Source organism: Scophthalmus maximus, chromosome 19 (genome assembly GCF_022379125.1).
Source record: "Scophthalmus maximus strain ysfricsl-2021 chromosome 19, ASM2237912v1, whole genome shotgun sequence".
In the NCBI taxonomy this organism is placed as follows: Eukaryota; Metazoa; Chordata; class Actinopteri; order Pleuronectiformes; family Scophthalmidae; genus Scophthalmus; species Scophthalmus maximus.
Window position 1 is genome coordinate 751,777 of NC_061533.1, and position 20,724 is coordinate 772,500.

The 20,724-nt window shown below is 44.7% G+C and overlaps 2 protein-coding genes across 5 annotated transcripts in view; one reads left to right on the forward strand and one right to left on the reverse strand.

Moving 5' to 3' along the window:
• Positions 1-1,701: 1,701 nt before the first annotated feature.
• On the reverse strand, positions 1,702-17,972 carry fnbp1a (formin binding protein 1a). Of its 4 annotated transcripts, XM_035640404.1 has the most exons (18): positions 17,651-17,971; positions 16,289-16,404; positions 14,496-14,546; positions 14,252-14,399; positions 13,904-13,966; positions 13,736-13,831; positions 12,357-12,371; positions 12,137-12,265; positions 11,823-11,969; positions 8,940-9,116; positions 8,547-8,738; positions 8,395-8,409; positions 8,207-8,316; positions 6,481-6,613; positions 5,144-5,289; positions 4,822-4,958; positions 4,448-4,606; positions 1,702-2,736 (listed from the first exon to the last, which is right to left on the reverse strand). In XM_035640404.1, exons 1-18 carry the CDS (start codon positions 17,678-17,680, stop codon positions 2,708-2,710), a joined length of 1,893 nt encoding a protein of 630 aa, XP_035496297.1. In that variant the 5' UTR covers positions 17,681-17,971; the 3' UTR covers positions 1,702-2,707. The 4 variants fall into 4 exon arrangements, with proteins under 4 accessions (XP_035496297.1, XP_035496299.1, XP_035496298.1 ...); XM_035640406.2 differs by lacking the exon at positions 12,357-12,371 and having other exon boundaries at positions 17,651-17,972; XM_035640405.1 differs by lacking the exon at positions 8,395-8,409 and having other exon boundaries at positions 17,651-17,972.
• The window catches only part of LOC118314166 (regulator of G-protein signaling 3), a 15,396-nt gene continuing 10,291 nt past the window's right edge, over positions 15,620-20,724 (forward strand). The window contains exons 1-2 of the mRNA XM_047329289.1: positions 15,620-15,762; positions 18,224-19,286. Coding sequence (XP_047185245.1) covers positions 18,945-19,286 — 342 coding nt within the window. The 5' untranslated portion in view covers positions 15,620-15,762; positions 18,224-18,944. The remainder of the gene's footprint in view (positions 15,763-18,223; positions 19,287-20,724) is intronic.

Below are 20,724 nucleotides of genomic sequence, written 5' to 3' on the forward strand. Positions count from 1 at the left end.
CACATTGCGATAAAACTAAATGTTTCAGTCATATTTTCTTAAAAACTCATCATAATGATGTCATGATGACATCATGATGACATCATTCCTCGCTACAATTATTTTTTTTTTAAATGATTGTTTAGTTTAAAACCAAGATTCTTTGTCATGTCACAATCCTTCTGATTCAGAGATATTAACATTTAAAAGGAACATTGTGGAATCTGATTAAAAAAACAAACTTCAACTTTTAATTTATGTAAGAAAACTGAAGATAAATCAAACGGTTTTCATCAGCTCAGATTAATATATTTTAAATCTCTGCATCAAGGTTAAATTTGTGTTGCGGCAGATTTTCAGATTCAATTCTTTAATATATTCTTATTTTATTCTAGTCGACATCTCAGCTGTTTACATTTCTATCCAGGTCGTTGCTTCAGTTGCTATATAAACATAAATGATGCTGATGGATCTTGTCTCCTGGGTTGTCATGGAAACAAGGTGTTGAAACTGTGATTGCGATACATCCCAAACTGATGCAACGTCCAATCAGAACACAAACGTTCTGAGAGTCAGACAGACACAGTTGTCATGGTGATAAAATGCTGTTATCAAATGAAATGTTATCGGACCAAAGGCTGCAAATCACAACTCACACGTATCTCATGAGTGAGTCGTTTGTTTGGTTCAATGTTCGATATAATGAACTGATCCAACGTGTTGTTCAGTTGAACCAGAACCAGAACCAGACTGTGGTATCTGAAGTGTTTAACTGTAGAATAAGGCAGAATCGCGTAGGATGATGTTAGATTTTAATAATAGAACCCATATCCTGACTCCATGGTTGGATTCAGATCCTCCATCCTGTTGTCTTCTCCTCTCTACTGTTCCTTGACCTCAGTGTTAAAGGTCACGAGGTCAAAGGTTGAAGGAAAATTAAACTACAATGTCATGTGACGTTGTGGTGAAACTTCACATTTCTAAAGATGAACTAGAAAAAACTCAGCGGCTCCATCAGCAGGTTTCATGTTTTATGATTCATATGTAACAGTAACTGACATCTGGATCATATTCATACTCTTCTTCTTCTTCTTGAGATTGAATCATTTACATTCGTTCATGACGCGTCATGTTAAATATCTCTGCCTCAATGCATTGTGGGTCTGTTTCTCCTTCCAGTGTGTCCTCTAGGTAAGGAAGCATCGAAGCTCCTTTCCGAAGCACTAAGAGAATCTGAACATCATCATGGTGCTGAGGAAACACTTCACTTCAAGACTTCATTTACAAAACTTGACAATTGGACCCCAGCCCAACATTCAGCTGAAGTAACAACAACAGCGACACACGACCACTTCCTGTCTTCTCTCTATCGTGCACTGGGTCTTTGCTCCATCAAGTGGTAGTAATAGATATTTATTAATGATCACAACAGTATTGCTCTACCTGAAACCATGGAAACAGTCCGGGTTGGTTCAGATCTGTCCTGAAACGTTGCAGGCTTGAATTCTCTGATCCTCTATGACTGACTGATAAAAACACAACGGTTACTTTGGTAACTAACTGGTACCACAGAGACACATGACAACAGTCACTGCCCAGTGACATCATGACATCAGATTCTCACACTGATTGACTGATGAGTGACAGGTGAGAGCAGGAAGTAACTCGACAACATGAGGACAATAATAAATTTTACTCAGCAACAGGACCAAGACAACTGACACTGATTCAGAATTAACTTTATTTTGAAAGTTTAACATACAGGAAGTTGAAAAGAGCTAGATGAGCTGTCTCACATCTCAATAAAAAATAATAATAAATTACTGATCAATATCTCACAATAAAAATGTTTCACATTTCACACAAGGAATCAATATTATTGTGGGCGGGGCTAATACAGGCTGGTTAATCCAGGGGCGGAGTTAATATGAGTAGGTTTACAGGTGAACACTCTGACATCAGAACTGTTCTGTGACATCACAGTGATGTCACTATGATGACAGACACATCAAGGACACAGTGAAATCACTGCCCTAAGGTCCGCCAACTCAACATCATTTTACATTTTCATACATCAAGTTAAAACATTGAAAGTTTTGATATAAAGTGGAACTGATCTCAGATCAGTTTGTCAGTGAATCTGAAAAACAAAATGTCACAAACTTTTAATTTCGTAAGAAAAGTTACAAATTAATTAATAAAATTCAGATTTTCAAAATGATTTCAAATCATTGTGTTGTGACGTTTTACAGTGTAAACTGCGTCACTTCCTTTGTTATTGATACTGATTGATAAACTAAGTCTGAAGCCAGAGTCAGTGTTCAGGTGGATCAATAATAAAGATTGGCAACTGATTGGATATCAATAACACTCTACAGAAACTTTACAGTACAACTTTGTGTTTGATAAGATATTATGACACTTTGGGACCCGTCTAATATCTGATCTGAGTTTAGGACTAATAATAGATCTCGGTTTGGGACCCGTCTAATATCTGATCTGAGTTTGGGACCAGTCTGATATCTGATCTGAGTTTGGTACATGTCTAATATCTGATCTCTGATTTGTTTTTATTGTCCATCACATATCAACAAACGTCTGACAGCTGATTGGTTGATATATCTGAAGAGTTTAACTGTCCAATGAAAAGCTGTTACCACACTTCCTCTGAGCTCTTTCCTTTACATCACGTCCTGTGGCGGGATGTCCTCATTGGCCGATTACTGTGCTAGACTAGACGACTATTCTGCACAAGGCCTACAGGATATAGACAGACAGGTAGAGAGAGACAGGTATGTTAGAGCAGGTGGGGTGAGACAAGAAGTCAGACACTCTGATCATCAATCATTAATCGATCGATCCATTGTACTGATGTTTCAGATTCACTGACAGCAGGTCAATCAGGAGGTGAAAGAGACAGATTAATCATATTGATCATAGATATTGATCAATAATAAGAATAAAACCAGGAGCTGTGTGTGAGTTTATTCTCCGCCTCCTCATCAGGTCACACGACAAAACAAAAAAACATCTCCAACATCCCTGAACACACGTATCACTGATGATGCGTTCAGGTACTCGTCACTCCTCACAAGCACATAAACACATCGTCAGATGTAATATAAGACACGCCCACCCCTTATATTAGGGGTGGGTGTACCCCACTACAAGGGTACAGGTAGTTCAGGAGTCTGTTCTACAAAGCAACATCTCTGGTTACCACAGTAAATCACCATGGAGACCCTCACCCCACCCACAGTAAATCACCATGGAGACCCTCACCCCACCCACCATATGTTCAAGATGAATAACATGTAGAAAAGGCTTCGGGTTTCATGAAGCTAATAACTAGCGCAGCTGGAGATGGGTTAGTTAGTTAGTCAGTCAGTCAGTCAGTCAGTCAATTAGTTGGTTAGTTATTCAGTTAGTTAGTTGGTTAGCTGCTTATCAGGGTAACTTGTCATTGCTATACTATTATTGTTGTTTTTGTTGATTGTTGTTATATTGTTTCTATTATTATATTGTATAAGTAGTTCTTGTTACATTTGTTTTAGTAGTTATTGTTGTTGTTATTGTTGTTGTTAACATTGTTGTGGTTATTGTTGTTGTTATAGTTGTTGTTGTGTTATAGTTGTTGTTGTAGTTATTGTTGTTGCTGGGATGTTGTCCTTAGGTCAATGATATTTCATAATCACACGTTCATCGTCTCATGTTGTCGTTCGATCTGTGTTGTGCTGTAGATTCCTCCATGTTTGTGATTGGTCATGAGATAAAAACTCCTCCCCCTTTATATGAGCGTGCTCAGAACAAGCTGCATTGACTTTATGATACAAACCATGTGACCACTTCAGGTTCGTGGTAGGGTTAGGGTCAGGGTCAGGGGTTAGGGTCCCCAGGTGTCAGCACACAGACAGGCAGAGCACAGAGAGACAGACAGGCTGCTGTAACCATAACAACCAATGTTTCAACATTCAGAGGTCGGATGTTAACTGGTGGGGAGGGGTCGCACAAGGTCATATAAGATATGGTTACAGTCATGTAGAGGTCATATACAGAGGATGTTTAAAGGTCTTGTAAAGGTCACATGCAGATCATATACAGACGTTGTTTAAAGGTCATGAAAAGGTAACATGTGGGTCATATTCAGAGGTTGTTTAAAGGTCATGAAAAGGTAACATGTGGGTCATATTCAGAGGTTGTTTAAAGGTCATGAAAAGGTAACATGTGGGTCATATTCAGAGGTTGTTTAAAGGTCATTTAGAGGTCACATATGGGTCATATTCAGAGGTTGTTTAAAGGTCATGTAGAGGTCACATATGGGTCATATTCAGAGGTTGTTTAGAGGTCATGTAGAGGTCACATATGGGTCATACACAGAGGTCGTTTTAATGTCATGTAAAGGTCACATGTGGGTCATATTCAGAAGCTGTTTAAAGGTCATGTAGAGGTCAGATGTAGGTCATGGCACCTTTGGCACTGCTGTCCAGGAAGACTTTGATGTAAGATGTGGGGACGTATCCTTCCTCCTCCAGATTCCTCCGTACTCTGGTCCAGCCGTCGCCTTTGTCTTCTTCCACGACAGAAAGAAGTTCTCCCTCCACCATTGAGAGAGTTCCTTCATTCTGACCTGCAGAGAATCAACAACATGTTTCAATCAGTCTGGATCAGATTCGATCCAATAACAGGACAAATTACACAGCTGGACCTCAACAGGTCCAGATGCCAGAAGACTGAAGGTCCCCTGACCCCCCGTTCTGAAGGTCACCTGACCACCCCCCCTTCTGACCTCTGGTGACCGTCCACAGTAAATTACAGGAATCAGAATGAAAAACCTTGAAATACCTTGAAAAGGGTAAAGAGACTTGCAGCTGGCGATGCTGGGTAAAGGTTCTTCATCGTCAAAGTCTTCATCAAACTCTGAACTGCGAGACTTAAAGTGAAGCTCAGCGTTGTGGTCTTCAGTGTAGCTGCCGTCAGGACTGAGAGGGAGACAGGTACAGAGAGAGAGACAGGTAGAGACAGACAGATAGACAGAGAGACGGGTGGAAAGTTGAACAGGGTTATGTGTCTATGAACAGTGAATATCTGAACGTGTCTGAAGACAAAGTAGACAGTAAAAATATAATTATTCTGATGAAACAAATCAATAATCAATAATCAGAACCTTTCTCTGCTAGCCGGGCTGCGGTCATCCAGCTGCTTCAGGCTGCTGCAGCCTGGAGTCGTCACCTGGGAATTCAACCCACAACCTCCACTCTGTCTTCTACTGCTGTGATCAGACTGTCTGCTGTCGGCCTCCGACAACCACGCCTACATACAGACACACGTTACTGTACACGCTAACATGTAAGTTAATATATACATGATAACATGTGAGTTATTGGACACGCTAACATGAATTAATGTACATGCAACATGTGAGTAAATGTACATGCTAACATGAGTTAATGTACATGCTAACATGTGAGTAAATATACATGCTTACATGAGTTAATGTACATGTTAAGATGTGAGTTAATGTACACGGTAACATGAGTTAATGTACATGCTAACATGTGAGTAAATATACATGCTTACATGAGTTAATGTACACGCCAAGATGTGAGTTAATGTATATGCTAACATGTGAGTTAATGTACACGCTAACATGAGTTAATGTACATGCTAACATGTCCGTAAATATACATGCTTACATGAGTTAATGTACACGCTAACATGAGTTAATGTACATGCTAACATGTGAGTTAATGTACACGCTAACATGTGAGTTAATGTACATGCTAACATGAGTTAATGTACATGCAACATGTGAGCTAATGTACACACTAACATGAGTTAATGTACATGCTTACATGAGTTATTGTACAAGCTAACATGAGTTAATGTACAAGCTAACATGTGAGTAAATATACATGCTTACATGAGTTAATGTACACGCTAACATGTGAGTAAATATACATGCTTACATGAGTTAATGTACACGCTAAGATGTGAGTTAATGTACACGCTAAGATGTGAGTTAATGTACATGCTAACATGTGAGTCAATGTACACGCTAACATGAGAGTAAATGTACATGCTTACATGAGTTAATGTACACGCTAACATGTGAGTTAATGTACACGCTAACTTGAGTTAATGTACATGCTAATATGTCCGTAAATATACATGCTTACATGATTTAATGTACACGCTAAGATGTGAGTTAATGTACACGCTAAGATGAGTTATTGTACACGCTAAGATGAGTTAATGTACACGCTAAGATGTGAGTTACAATACACGCTAACATTTAAGTTAATTTACAAGCTAACATGTAAGTTAATATATACATGATTAACATGTATGTAGTACATTTGTTGTATATATGTAGTAATTGTAGTATTTGTAGTATATATGTAGTACTTGTAGTATAAATGTAGTGCATGTAGGATTTGCAGTATAAATGATGTAGTAATTGTAGTATTTGCAGTATAAATGTAGTATATAAAGTATTTGTACCTGGTTGGTCCTCAGCTCTTCCTCCAGTCTCTTCAGATTCTGCTTCACTTCATCCAGTCGAGGATCCAAACTGCTCACGTCGCCCAGATGAGGAGTTTGTTCATAAACATCCCTCATCTTCAACAGAGCGTTTCTGAAACACACACAGAGACAACACAGACACACACAGTGACAACACAGACACACACAGAGACAACACAGACACACAACACACACACACACACACACACACACACAAAGAGACAACATAGACACACAACACACACAGAGACAACACACAACACACAGAGACAACACAGACACACAACACACAGAGACAACACAGACACACACAGAGACAACACAAACACACAACAAACAGAGACAACACAGACACACAACACACACAGAGACAACACACAACACAGAGACAACACAGACACACACAGAGACAACACAAACACACAACAAACAGAGACAACACAGACACACAACACACACAGAGACAACACACAACACAGAGACAACACAGACACACACAGAGACAACACAAACACACAACAAACAGAGACAACACAGACACACAACACACACAGAGACAACACACAACACAGAGACAACACAGACACACAACACACAGAGACAACACAGACACACAACACACACAGAGACAACACACAACACAGAGACAACACAGACACACAACACACAGAGACAACACAGACACACAACACACACAGAGACAACACACAACACAGAGACAACACAAACACACAACAAACAGAGACAACACAGACACACAACACACACAGAGACAACACACAACACAGAGACAACACAGACACACAACACACAGAGACAACACAGACACACACAGTGACAACACAGACACACCGAGACAACACAGACACACAACACACACACACACACACACACACACACACAAAGAGACAACATAGACACACAACACACAGAGACAACACACACACACAGATACAACACAGACAGACAACACACACACACACACACACACACAAAGAGACAACATAGACACACAACACACACAGAGACAACACACAACACACAACAAACAGAGACAACACAGACACACACAGAGACAACACAGACACACACAGAGACAACACAGACACACACAGAGACAACACAGACACACACAGAGACAACACAGACACACAACACACAGAGACAACACAAACACACAACAAACAGAGACAACACAGACACACAACAAACAGAGACAACACAGACACACAACAAACAGAGACAACACAGAACCACAACACACAGAGACGACACAGACACACAACACACAGAGACAACACAGACACACAACACACAGAGACAACACAGACACACAACACACAGAGACAACACAGACACACAACACACAGAGACAACACAGATACACAACACACAGAGACAACACAGATACACAACACACAGAGACAACACAGACACACAACACACAGAGACAACACAGACACACACAGAGACAACACAGACACACAACACACAGAGACAACACAGACACACACAGAGACAACACAGACACACAACACACAGAGACAACACAGACACACAAAGCATTGAACAACTTCAAAACACAACCCCCACATAAAAAATAATAATACAGATGATGTGTAGCCCTCATCTCACCATTGACTGTGTGTCTGTGTTGTATTAAGGTTTGTGTCTGTGTGTCTGTTGTGCGTCTGTGTTGTGTTACCTCTGCTCCCTCTCTCTCTGAATCTCCTCGTTGATGTTGTTGATTCTCGTCTGAAGTTTCTTGCGTCTCTGTTCAGGAGGGAGGTGACTGCAGTCTGCAGGACTGGAGCCCTACGACAGTAACACAACATTACTACACAACACACACAGTCAGTGTCAACACACACCAGTGACCGATGAGATACTGACCAGTTTGAGTGACAGCTGTCCGAGAGAAGCAGGAAGGAAACAACATGAAAACTGTGAATGTTGTTTGTTTTTTCATGATGCCTGAATAAATCTGTGTTGGTTAGTCATATATTTAACCCATATGTGTGTGTGTGTATACAGTCATCATGTACCCCTCTCTTGAGGCTGCGCAGACATTGCTTCCTGGTTCTGGAGCCAGAGGTCATGAGGTCATTCAGCCGCTGTGTGATTGGTTCTCTTGAAGAGGAGGGTGGAGACTGGGGGCAGTCTGCCACACCCCCTGGTGAAGGTGAGGTTGGGGGTGGAGGGGGGGGCTGACGGGGGGAGGAAAGGAGGGTCAACAGCTGGAGAGAGACAGAGAGAGAGAGAGAGGGTTAGGTTCTTCCACAGAGACCCCAGGTCCACGCAGAACCACCGAGGACCCAGGACCACCAAGGACCCCCGCTCCACCCAGGACTACCCAGGACCCCAGGTCCAGATCCATCCTTCAGGAAGTGGGCGGGGAGAGGACACTCAGATCGAGTCGAGGAATGCAGCCTAAGTACCTTATTTTTTCGTATGAAGGGCCACAACTTCCTGCTGTGTCTCCGCCCCTCAGTCCTGTTGTCAAGGTAACTGGACTCAGAGATGCTCCTCCTCATGGTGGCGCTGTAATCTTCAAATTCTACATCACCTGGAGGGTCAAAGCCTGATTTATACACCTCCACCACCTGACGGGTGTCCTGCACGCACACACACACACACACACACACACACACACACACACACACACACACACACAGTGTCAGATATGACCTCTGACCTCTGACATCCCTTAGTGTTGTCTACATCCTTACTTTGTTATTACTCTGTTCTAATGGAGACAGTTAGGTTGTCATGGTAACCTGACTGGGAGGACCTGATGAAACCAACTGAGCAACATCAGCAACAAGATGTCGAGACGAGGTCTGTGCCATATCATACTATATATCGACATATATCGCGATATCAATGATATTGCGACGCAATGACGTAGGATCCATTTATGTTCCCTCAAGCACATGCGCTCAACAACGACACAAGCCAAAGCCACACCCCCGCCAGGCCCGGGAGGTGACGACTCGCCCTCGCCTGGATGTGACGACTCGCCCTCGCCAGGCCCAGGAGGTGACGACTCGCCCTCGCCAGGCACTGGAGGTGACGACTCGCCCTCGCCAGGCCCGGGACGTGACGACTCGCTCCGTGGGGATAATCGCTGCAAATCAGTTAAACTTCCATTTTACCTGATATTGAAAAACAATGATTGCACCACAGAGTAGTGGAAGAAAAGGGAGATGGGATGAGCATAGATGTAATCACTCTCGCTAATAGGCGCCTAATATACCAGACAGCCAACTGACGTACAATCGCCAGGGACATGAGGAAATATAGCTGTGATACTTCAGGTCTCGGAAGGGCCGTAATAATAATAATAATGTTTTACTTCTAAATTCAGACAAACTGATCTGATCATATACTTCCTGTACGTCATAACTTTGTCCTCCAGCTCCACTGTGAGGAACCTTGACATCTTTGACCAGGACGTAGAACATGTCTACAACAACATTAGAACATTAGAACATCAGAACATTAGAAACATCAGAAACATTAGAAACATCAGAACTTAGAAACATCAGAGCGTTAGAAACATCAGAACATTAGAAGCATCAGAACGTTAGAACATTAGAATATCAGAACATTAGAACATTAGAACATCAGAGTATTAGAAACATCAGAGCGTTAGAAACATCAGAACATTAGAAACATCAGAACGTTAGAAACATCAGAACGTTAGAAACATCAGAAACATTAGAAACATCAGAACATTAGAAACATCGGAACATTAGAAGCATCGGAACATTAGAAGCATCAGAACATTAGAAACATCAGAACGTTAGAAACATCAGAACATTAGAAACATCAGAACATTTGAAACATCAGAACATTAGAAGCATCAGAACATTAGAAACATCAGAACGTTAGAAACATCAGAACGTTAGAAACATCAGAACATTAGAAACATCAGAACATTAGAAGGATCAGAACATCAGAACATTAGAACATCAGAACATCAGAACATCAGAACATTAGAACATCAGAACGTTAGAAATATCAGAACATTAGAAACATCAGAACGTTAGAAACATCAGAATGTTAGAAACATCAGAACATTAGAAACATCAGAACATTAGAAACATCAGAACATTAGAAACATCAGAACATCAGAAACATCAGAACAATAGAAACATCAGAACATTAGAAACATCAGAACATCAGAAACATCAGAACATTAGAAACATCAGAACATTAGAAGGATCAGAACATTAGAACATTAGAACATCAGAACATTAGAACATCAGAACATCAGAACATTAGAACATCAGAACATCAGAACGTTAGAAACATCAGAACATTAGAAACATCAGAACATTAGAAACATCAGAACATTAGAAACATCAGAACGTTAGAAACATCAGAACATTAGAAACATCAGAACATTAGAAACATCGGAACATTAGAAGCATCGGAACATTAGAAACATCGGAACATTAGAAGCATCGGAACATTAGAAACATCAGAACGTTAGAAACATCAGAACGTTAGAAACATCAGAACATTAGAAACATCAGAACATTAGAAACATCAGAACGTTAGAAACATCAGAACGTTAGAAACATCAGAACATTAGAAACATCAGACCATTAGAAGGATCAGAACATTAGAACATTAGAACATTAGAACATCAGAACATTAGAACATCAGAACATTAGAACATCAGAACATCAGAACGTTAGAACATCAGAACATCAGAACATTAGAACATCAGAACATCAGAACGTTAGAAACATCAGAACATTAGAAACATCAGAACATTAGAAACATCAGAACATTAGAAACATCAGACCATTAGAAGGATCAGAACATTAGAACATTAGAACATTAGAACATCAGAACATTAGAACATCAGAACATTAGAACATCAGAATATTAGAAACATCAGAACATTAGAACATCAGAACATCAGAACATTAGAACATTAGAACATCAGAAAATTAGAACATCAGAACATTAGAACATCAGAATATTAGAAACATCAGAGCGTTAGAAACATCAGAACATTAGAAGCATCAGAACGTTAGAAACATCAGAACATTAGAAACATCAGAACCATCTGATGTCAACAGGATGAATAACTGGTCCAGTCATGTGTCGCTTCCTGACTGACGACTGATTCATGACATCAGGATGTTTCTGTGACAAGTTCCAGTTCAGAGTTCTGACAGGAAGTAGAAGAAGATCATATCTCTCCAGTGTTCACATTAGAATCCTGCTCCTCATCATATCTGACAGATCATAGTTCCGATATCAAACCTCTGCTCAATAGATCATTTAGTCCCAAAGAGACTCACCATCCGGGGCTGGACACTCTCAGCGGCGTCCATCATGGCGTCCAGGCAGCCGGTCACAACAGGTAGAACTTTTCTCTCCGCTTCTGCCGATGAACGCAACGCTTCGCAGATTCTCTCGATCCGCCGCTCCTCCATGTCCTGGATACGCTATAAACACAGGAATGCACAGATCACATATCCATACACAATTAATACACATTAGTACACACAATATACAATTATTACACAATAATAAATGTTAATATACAACAAATACACTCTGTAGTACTGAGATGTATCATTGTACTACAGGAGAGCTGATTCTGCTGGTTTACCTGGTATATAACTGGAACCAGTGTGTGGTAATGCTGGTGCTGGTCCTGGTTGAACTGGGTCAGACTGGTCACGTAGTCTTTCCTCGACTCTTCGGCAGCTTGATGTTTGTGTTGAGCCGCCTGACGAGCCTGAAACCAGCAGAGAAGATTCTCACTTAGTCACTGACGTGTTGTTACGTCACAACTAAAGTCCATCAGGGAGGAAGAGTCCGGACCTTACCTTAAGTGAGCAGCGCTGACAGACAGACAGGCAGACAGAGAGACAGACAGACAGGGAGGGATAGAGACAAACAGAGAGACAGACAGACAGACAGACAAACAGACAGGGAGGGAGAGAGACAGACACACAGACAGACAGACAGACAGGGAGGGAGGGATAGTGACAAACAGAGAGACAGACAGACAGACAAACAGACAGGGAGGGAGGGAGAGAGACAGACAGACAGAAAGGGAGGGAGGGAGACAGACAGGGAGGGAGGGAGGGAGGGAGGGAGAGAGACAGACACACAGAGAGACAGACAGACAGAAAGTGAGGGAGGGAGGGAGGGAGACAGGGAGAGAGACAGACAGACAGACAGACAGGGAGGGATAGCGACAAACAGAGAGAGAGACAGACAGACAGACAAACAGACAGGGAGGGAGGGAGGGAGAGAGACAGACAGACAGAAGGGGAGGGAGGGAGGCAGACAGGGAGAGAGACAGACAGACAGACAGACAGGGAGGGAGGGAGGGAGGGAGGGATAGTGACAAACAGAGAGACAGACAGACAGACAAACAGACAGGGAGGGAGGGAGGGAGAAAGACAGGGAGAGAGACAGACAGACAGACAGCCAGGCAGGCAGACAGAGAGACAGACAAACAGACAGGGAGGGAGGGAGAGAGACAGACAAAGAGAAAGACAGGCAGGGAGGGAGAGAGAGAGACAGACAGACAGACAGACAGACGGACAGGGAGGGCGAGAGACAGACAGAGAAAAGACAGACAGACAGAGACAGACAGACAGAGAGAGAGACAGAGAAAGAGAGAAAGAGAGACACACAGACAGACAGACAGACGGAGAGGGCGAGAGACAGACAGACAGACAGAGAGGGACAGAGAAAGAGAGAGACAGACACACAGACAGATAGAGAGGGCGAGAGACAGACAGACAGACAGACAGAGAGACAAACAGAGAGAGAGACAGACAGACAGACAGATAGAGAGGGCGAGAGACACACAGACAGACAGAGAGGGAGAGAGACAGACAGAGACAGAGAGGGAGAGAGACAGACAGAGACAGAGAGGGCGAGAGACACACAGACAGACAGAGAGGGAGAGAGACAGACAGAGACAGAGAGGGCGAGAGACAGACAGACAGACAGAGAGAGAGACAGGAGTTCAATTAGTTGAATATCGTCCAGACGTATCAAAACATGTTGCTTGTATTGATTGATTGTATTGTAGATTTTATATCTATATGTTGTATATCTCTGTGTTGTATAGCTCTATATGTTGTATATCTCTATATGTTGCATATCTCTATATGTTGCATATCTCTATATGTTGTTTATCTCTATATGTTGTATATCTCTACATGTTGTATATGTATAATGATGAAACCTTCTCTCCGTCCGTCTTGTTGTCAAGGTCGATTCTGTCGGAGACATGTTGAGCTCGCTCCGCCTCTTTGCAGTCGCGCTCGAACCGCCGTTTACTCTGAAAACAATGATTATCAATAATGATCATATATAATAATCTGATTCGTCTGTGGGGTCAGAGGTCACTCACAGACTCCAGCTGTTTCCATGAGCTCTCAATGTGCTGCTGGGTGCGGCGGCCATCTTGGAAATGCTGCAACAAGGACAAAGTGTTCAGGTTGTGACCTCATCAGACACTGAATATTTAATAACTTCATAATTCATAATAAATTACTAAGTAATAAATTACTAAGTAATAGTAATAATAGTAATTTCGTAATAAATTACTAAGTAATAAATTACTTAGAATGAGTAAGTAATAGATGGACAGATGGACGTCTTTCTCCATCTGTCTGTCTCTCTGACTGTCTGTCTGTCTCTCCACCTGTCTGTCTGTCTTTCTCTCTGTCTCTCTTTCTGTGCCTGTCTGTCTGCTCACCGTTTTCCTCTCCGTCTTCAGCTCTTGACTGTATCGTATCAGCTCGCAGACGATCTGTGAGTTCAGGTTTTCAGCGAGTTCTTCTCTCTGAGCGGCAACTTCGTTCAGCTGACGGAGCGTCGAAGCGAACGCCAGACACCAGGTGTACCTGAAACAACCAATCAGTAACAACCAATCAGACACCAGGTGTACCTGACGAAGATTAAACATCTCCTTGTGTGTGTGTTTGTGTGTGTGTGTTCACCTGCTCTCGTCCTCTCTGCTTCTCTTAGGATGATACTTCTTAGACAGGCTCCTGCAGACAGACAGGTAGAGAGACAGACAGGTTATTGACACAATCATTTATTCAGCTCTTTTAAAAACAACCAGTCGACAAAACAAGATCACAAAGAAATAAATTAAAATGTCTGATGTCCAGAAACAGCTTCATTAAACCAAAACATCCACTTCCTCCATTAAGACACATTGACAGAATATTCTAATATCAGATCAATTTCATCAGAGGGTTATGTTAACATGTTGATATTAACATGTTAATTTAATAGAATGTTAATATTAACATAAACATTTTATTATATCAACATGTTCCTAAAGGACGTGGTCCACGTCTTCTCCAGGGGGTTGTGCCCCCACGACCCCTGCAGCTGATCCACAGAACCAGGACGAAGTTCACATTGTTCTACCTGTATTCGAGGTTTAACAACAGGAAGTGTGACTACTGCGGTCTACCTGTCTGTCTACCTGTCTGTCTGCCTGTCTATCTGCAGCCTCCTCCACCACCTCATCCAGTGTCAAGACATTAATAATATGACTACATGTCACTCATCAGTCACCTGAGGTGTCTGTGACAAGTTCACTTATCAACATGGGTTTTTATGTCAAATCAGCAGCTCAGCACAGAAGTTCAAAGACAGGGCACTACTCATCAGGCCACGCCCCCCTCATTATACAAACAGGCCACGCCCCCAACATTCTCCATCATTGCTCACAAGCATTGACGTTCCTTAGCATGTTCCTTACTCACCCATCAGTGCATCCATGGCAATGCCCCTCCCTACCTGAGAAATCTACTCTCACCACAAACCTCTTCACCCAACCTCCGCTCCGGAAACACAACCTTCACCCTTCACCCCTCCAGGACCAGGCTGCGCACCATGGGGGGTCGAGCCTTCTGCTCAGCCGCTCCTCGTCTGTGGAATGCCCTTCCCGACCACCTGAGGGCTCCACAGAGCTCTCTCTCTCTTAAGAAGGACCTAAAAACCTTTCTTTTTAAACAAGCATTCGCCTTTTTTTTTAAACTTTTTTTTTTACTCTGTAGCTTTGAGATTGCTTTTAGCAATCAAAAGTTCTCTATAAATAAAATGTAATATTATTACATTATTATATTATAAGCAGAACTCTAAAGTGCGGGACTGTTTCCAGCATTCCAACCAGGCAAGATGACCCACTACACCAGGGTCTGGTGAGGACCCCCACACCTGCAGAGTTCAGCCCCTCTCCACAACCCTGAGGTGAGGCCAACTAGTTCTATCAGGTGCAGCTCTACATCCCTCACCAGCTCTCCACAACCCTGAGGTGGGGCCAACTAGTTCTATCAGGTGCAGCTCTACATCCCTCACCAGCTCTCCACAACCCTGAGGTGGGGCCTACTAGTTCTATCAGGTGCAGCTCTACATCCCTCACCAGCTCTCCACAACCCTGAGGTGGGGCCTACTAGTTCTATCAGGTGCAGCTCTACATCCCTCACCAGCTCTCCACAACCCTGAGGTGGGGCCTACTAGTTCTATCAGGTGCAGCTCTAAATCCCTCACCAGCTCAGGCTCCCTCCCTCGTCCCTACACAGTCTGAGGTAAGGGGTCAACATGCCCCCTGACCTCTGGCCTGCACCTGTCTCGCTGCTCGCAGGTGATTGGTTCATGTGGTGGTGGGTCCGACCTGTTTCCACAGATAAAAGCTTTCAGGGTTTTTCTGGTTCACTCTCAGTCTGAACCCTTACGGTCGGACAACAGACAGGTGACAGACAGTTGTCGTGGTTACCTGATCTGCTTGGCGTAGCTCAGTTCGATCTCTGCTCGTTCTTTAACAAACTTTGTGAATCTCTCCAGGAAGTCGATTCCCCAACTGGTGTGTTTCTCCAGATTATCAAACTGGTCCTGAAACAACAGACGACCAGTCAGTGAACAGTCTGTGAACAGTCAGTGAAACAGTCAGTTAACCAGTCTGTGAACGGTTAGTGAACACTCAGTAAACCAGTCTGTGAATAGTCATTGAAAAGTCTTTGAACAGTCAGTGAACAGTCATGAAATCAGTCAGTGAACAGTCAGTGAACAGTCATTGAACAGTCATTGAACAGTCAGTAAACCAGTCTGTGAACAATCAGTGAACAATCAGTGAACCAGTCTGTGAGCAATCAGTGAACAGTCATTGAACAGTCAGTGAACAGTCAGTAAACCAGTCTGTAAACAATCTGTGAACAATCAGTGAACAATCAGTGACCAATCATTGAACAGTCAGTGAACAGTCATTGAACAATCTGTGAACAGTCAGTGAACAGTCATTGAACAATCTGTGAACAGTCAGTGAACAGTCAGTAAACCAGTCTGTGAACAATCAGTGAACAATCAGTGAACAACCTGTGAACAATCTGTGAACAATCATTGAACAGTCAGTAAAACAGTCTGTAAACAATCTGTGAACAGTCAGTGAACAGTCAGTAAACCAGTCAGTGAACAGTCATTAAACCAGTCAGTAAACCAGTCAGTGAACAGTCATTAAACCAGTCAGTAAACCAGTCTGTGAACAGTCAGTAAACCAGTCTGTGAACAGTCAGTAAACCAGTCAGTAAACCAGTCTGTGAACCAGTCTGTGAACAGTCAGTAAACCAGTCTGTGAACAGTCAGTAAACCAGTCTGTGAACAGTCTGTGAACAGTCAGTAAACCAGTCAGTAAACCAGTCTGTGAACAGTCTGTGAACAGTCAGTAAACCAGTCTGTGAACAGTCAGTAAACCAGTCTGTGAACAGTCTGTGAACAGTCTGTGAACAGTCAGTAAACCAGTCTGTGAACCAGTCTGTGAACAGTCAGTAAACCAGTCTGTGAACAGTCTGTGAACAGTCCGTAAACCAGTCTGTGAAAAGTCTGTGAACAGTCTGTGAACAGTCAGTAAACCAGTCTGTGAACAGTCTGTGAACAGTCAGTGAACCAGAATCGGCGGGTCTCCGAGTCCCGGGTCGCGCGCTGCAGCAGCATCATGGACGCGGACCTCGCGCCGGTGTCGTCACTGTGTTGCTATGGCAGAGCAGAGAGAAGCACGAGGGCCTCACACCGACCGGCTGCTCGGTTACCGGCTCTTCCCCGGCAGGTAGTCGGGCTGTGCCCGTTGATGAGCAGCGGTACTTACCCACAACTCGGTGCCCCAGTTGCAGCTCATGGCTCCGGTCTGCGCCTCTCGACTCCACGATCACCGCGGGCTGCTGCTGTTGTCCGCCCCGCGCATCCTCCGACACTGACCGGCACACCTGTCTGCCTGCCTGTCTGTCTGCCTGTCTGTCTGCCTGCCTGCCTTCCTGCCTGCCTGTCTGTCTGTCTGTCTGCCTGTTTCTCTCTCTGTCTCCTGCAGCACAATGCAGAGGACGCGGTCACGCGCAGCGCGTCTCCCCAGAGGTCTCTTTGTCATCAGTGAAAAGATGCTGATGTTGTGTGTGTGTGTGTTTGTGTGTGTGTGACTACTGCGCATGCTCATTTTCAGCCCCGCCCTGTTGTCAAATATTAAACTGTCTTGCTGCGTTATCATAAACTCGGTCTCACACACACACATACACACACACAGACACACACTGTTCGGTATGTGTATCTATGTTTTGCGGAGAGAGAGAGAGGGGGGGGGCGGACTAGCGAGCAGCAGATATGTATTAAAACTGACTCCTGCTCTCTCTCTCTCTCTCTCTCTCTCTCTCTCTCTCTCTCTCCCCAGGGGTCCACACGGTTACCATGGTGATGAGAAGCTGCCTGGTAACCATGTGACCCTCACAATAAGCGCGCCCCCCCCCACATCACACAGAGATCTGACACTCGATCGCCCTGGTTGACCAAACACAGACCAGAGAGAGGAGAAGAGAGAGGACGTCTTCACTGCAGCTCGTCAAACTACAGACCAGGACGACCACAGACCAGGAGGAGGACCACAGACCACAGACCAGGAGGACCACAGACCAGGAAGGCCACGGACCAGGAGGAGGACCACAGACCACAGACCAGGAGGAGGACCACAGACCAGGACAACCACAGACCAGGACGACCACAGACCAGGAGGACCACAGACCAGGAGGAGGACCACATACCAGGAGGACCACAGACCAGGAGGAGGAGCTGAGGAGTTCAGTTCTATTCTATCCTCCAGATTTAAATCTGTGGAGGACAAAGCTCTACTGGGTCCTGGTGTTTCACTGGTTGCAGGTCCTGGTCCTCGTTCAGGTCCTGAATGAACCCTGATCGTCTTTCTCTCGACACAGCGACATCACAGGCGTCCTTCGAGGACCAGTCCTCTTCACAGTTTGTCTGCTGAACGTCTTTGACTTGAAGACTCGAGAACTAAGAACAGGGACTCTAGTCTGGACCCGGGCCTCAGCTGAAATACACACCAACGGTTCCTCTTCTGGCCCAGTTTTTCCTGCTCTGGTCTGGGGACAGTCAGGATGTTCTGGAAGAATACGGCGTGGTCTTGGGACGATGCAGCAGGTAACGATGACGATGACGACGGTGGCTATCTGCTCGCAGCCGACCTCAGGCAGACTCCAGACTCTCCTCCAGATACCAACCTGAACCACGTCACCACCTCCACCGGCCCGTCCAACTGCACCACGTCCACTGCTGGACTCAAAGACCAGATCAACCACAGCTGGACCCACAGTGGCCCCCATGGTCTTGACCCCCACTACGGTCCAACCAACACCACCTACAGCGGCTACGTCTCCACACTCTACACCAACAACAGCCAGCTCATCGCAGCCAGGGACAGAAGCAGCCAGCTACTGACGGTGAGTCACATGACACAAACATCTGCAGGACCTGGTCGTGGTCCTGATCTTGGTCCTGGTTAGGGTCTGGATCCTAGATCAGGGTTAGAATAGCGTTGACCTTTGATTGACACACACACACACACACACACACACACACACATTACATTTCATTCATGTAGCAGACGTTTTTGTCCAAACATTCAACATGAAGATTTTAACCAAAAATGCAATAATTTAGAGACATAAAAATGCAAAACAGCTTCAAGTGCTCATTTTAGAATTTATTTATTTATTTTAAAATTTTAATTCAACAAATAAGGCTCAGTCCAAACAGGTGAGTGTTCAGTCTGCGACAGAAGCATTGAAGTGATTCTTCAGGTGCGTCGACGTCCAGCAGAGATTCTGCTGCCACCTGGTGTCAGACTGTGGAAAGGACCACATGAGTTGGGTGTCGTCTGCGTAGGGAAGGAAAACATCAGCTGGTGGACAGAGAGAAGAGGACGGGGCCCAGGACTGAGCCCTGAGGGACACCAGTGTCCAGAACAGAGCCCTGAGGGACCTCAGGTTTCAGGACAGAGCCCTGAGGGACACCAGGGTCAAGAACAGAGCCCTGAGGGACCCCATGGCCCAGAACAGAGCCATAAGGGACCCCGTGGCCCAGAACAGAGCCCTGAGGGACTCCAGGGATCAGGACAGAGCCCAGATGGACACCAGTGTCCAGAACAGAGCCCTGAGGGACCCCAGGGCTAACAGAGCCCAGATTGACACCAGTGTCCAGAACAGAGCCCTGAGGGACCCCAGGGTTCAGGACAGAGCCCTGAGGGACCCCATGGCCCAGAACAGAGCCATAAGGGACCCCGTGGCCCAGAACAGAGCTCTGAGGGACTCCAGGGTTCAGGACAGAGCCCAGATGGACACCAGTGTCCAGAACAGAGCCCTGAGGGACCCCAAGGCTAACAGAGCCCAGATTGACACCAGTGTCCAGAACAGAGCCCTGAGGGACCCCAGGGTTCAGGACAGAGCCCTGAGGGACCCCATGGCCCAAAACAGAGCCATAAGGGACCCCAGGGTTCAGGACAGAGCCCCAATGGACACCAGTGTCCAGAACAGAGCCCAGAGGGACCCCAGGGTTCAGGACAGAGCCCTGAGGGACACCAGGGTCCAGAACAGACCCCTGAGGGACCCCAGGGTTCAGGACAGAGCCTTGAGGGACCCCATGGCCCAAATCAGAGCACTGAGGGACCCCAGGGTTCAGGACAGAGCCCCAATGGACACCAGTGTCCAGAACAGAGCCCCGAGGGACCCCAGGGTTCAGGACAGAGCCCTGAGGGACACCAGGGTCCAGAACAGACCCCTGAGGGACCCCAAGGCTAATAGAGCCATGAGGGACCCAGGGTTCAGAACAGAGCCATGAGGGACACCAGGGTTCACACACAGATCCTTGAGGTCCTCGGTC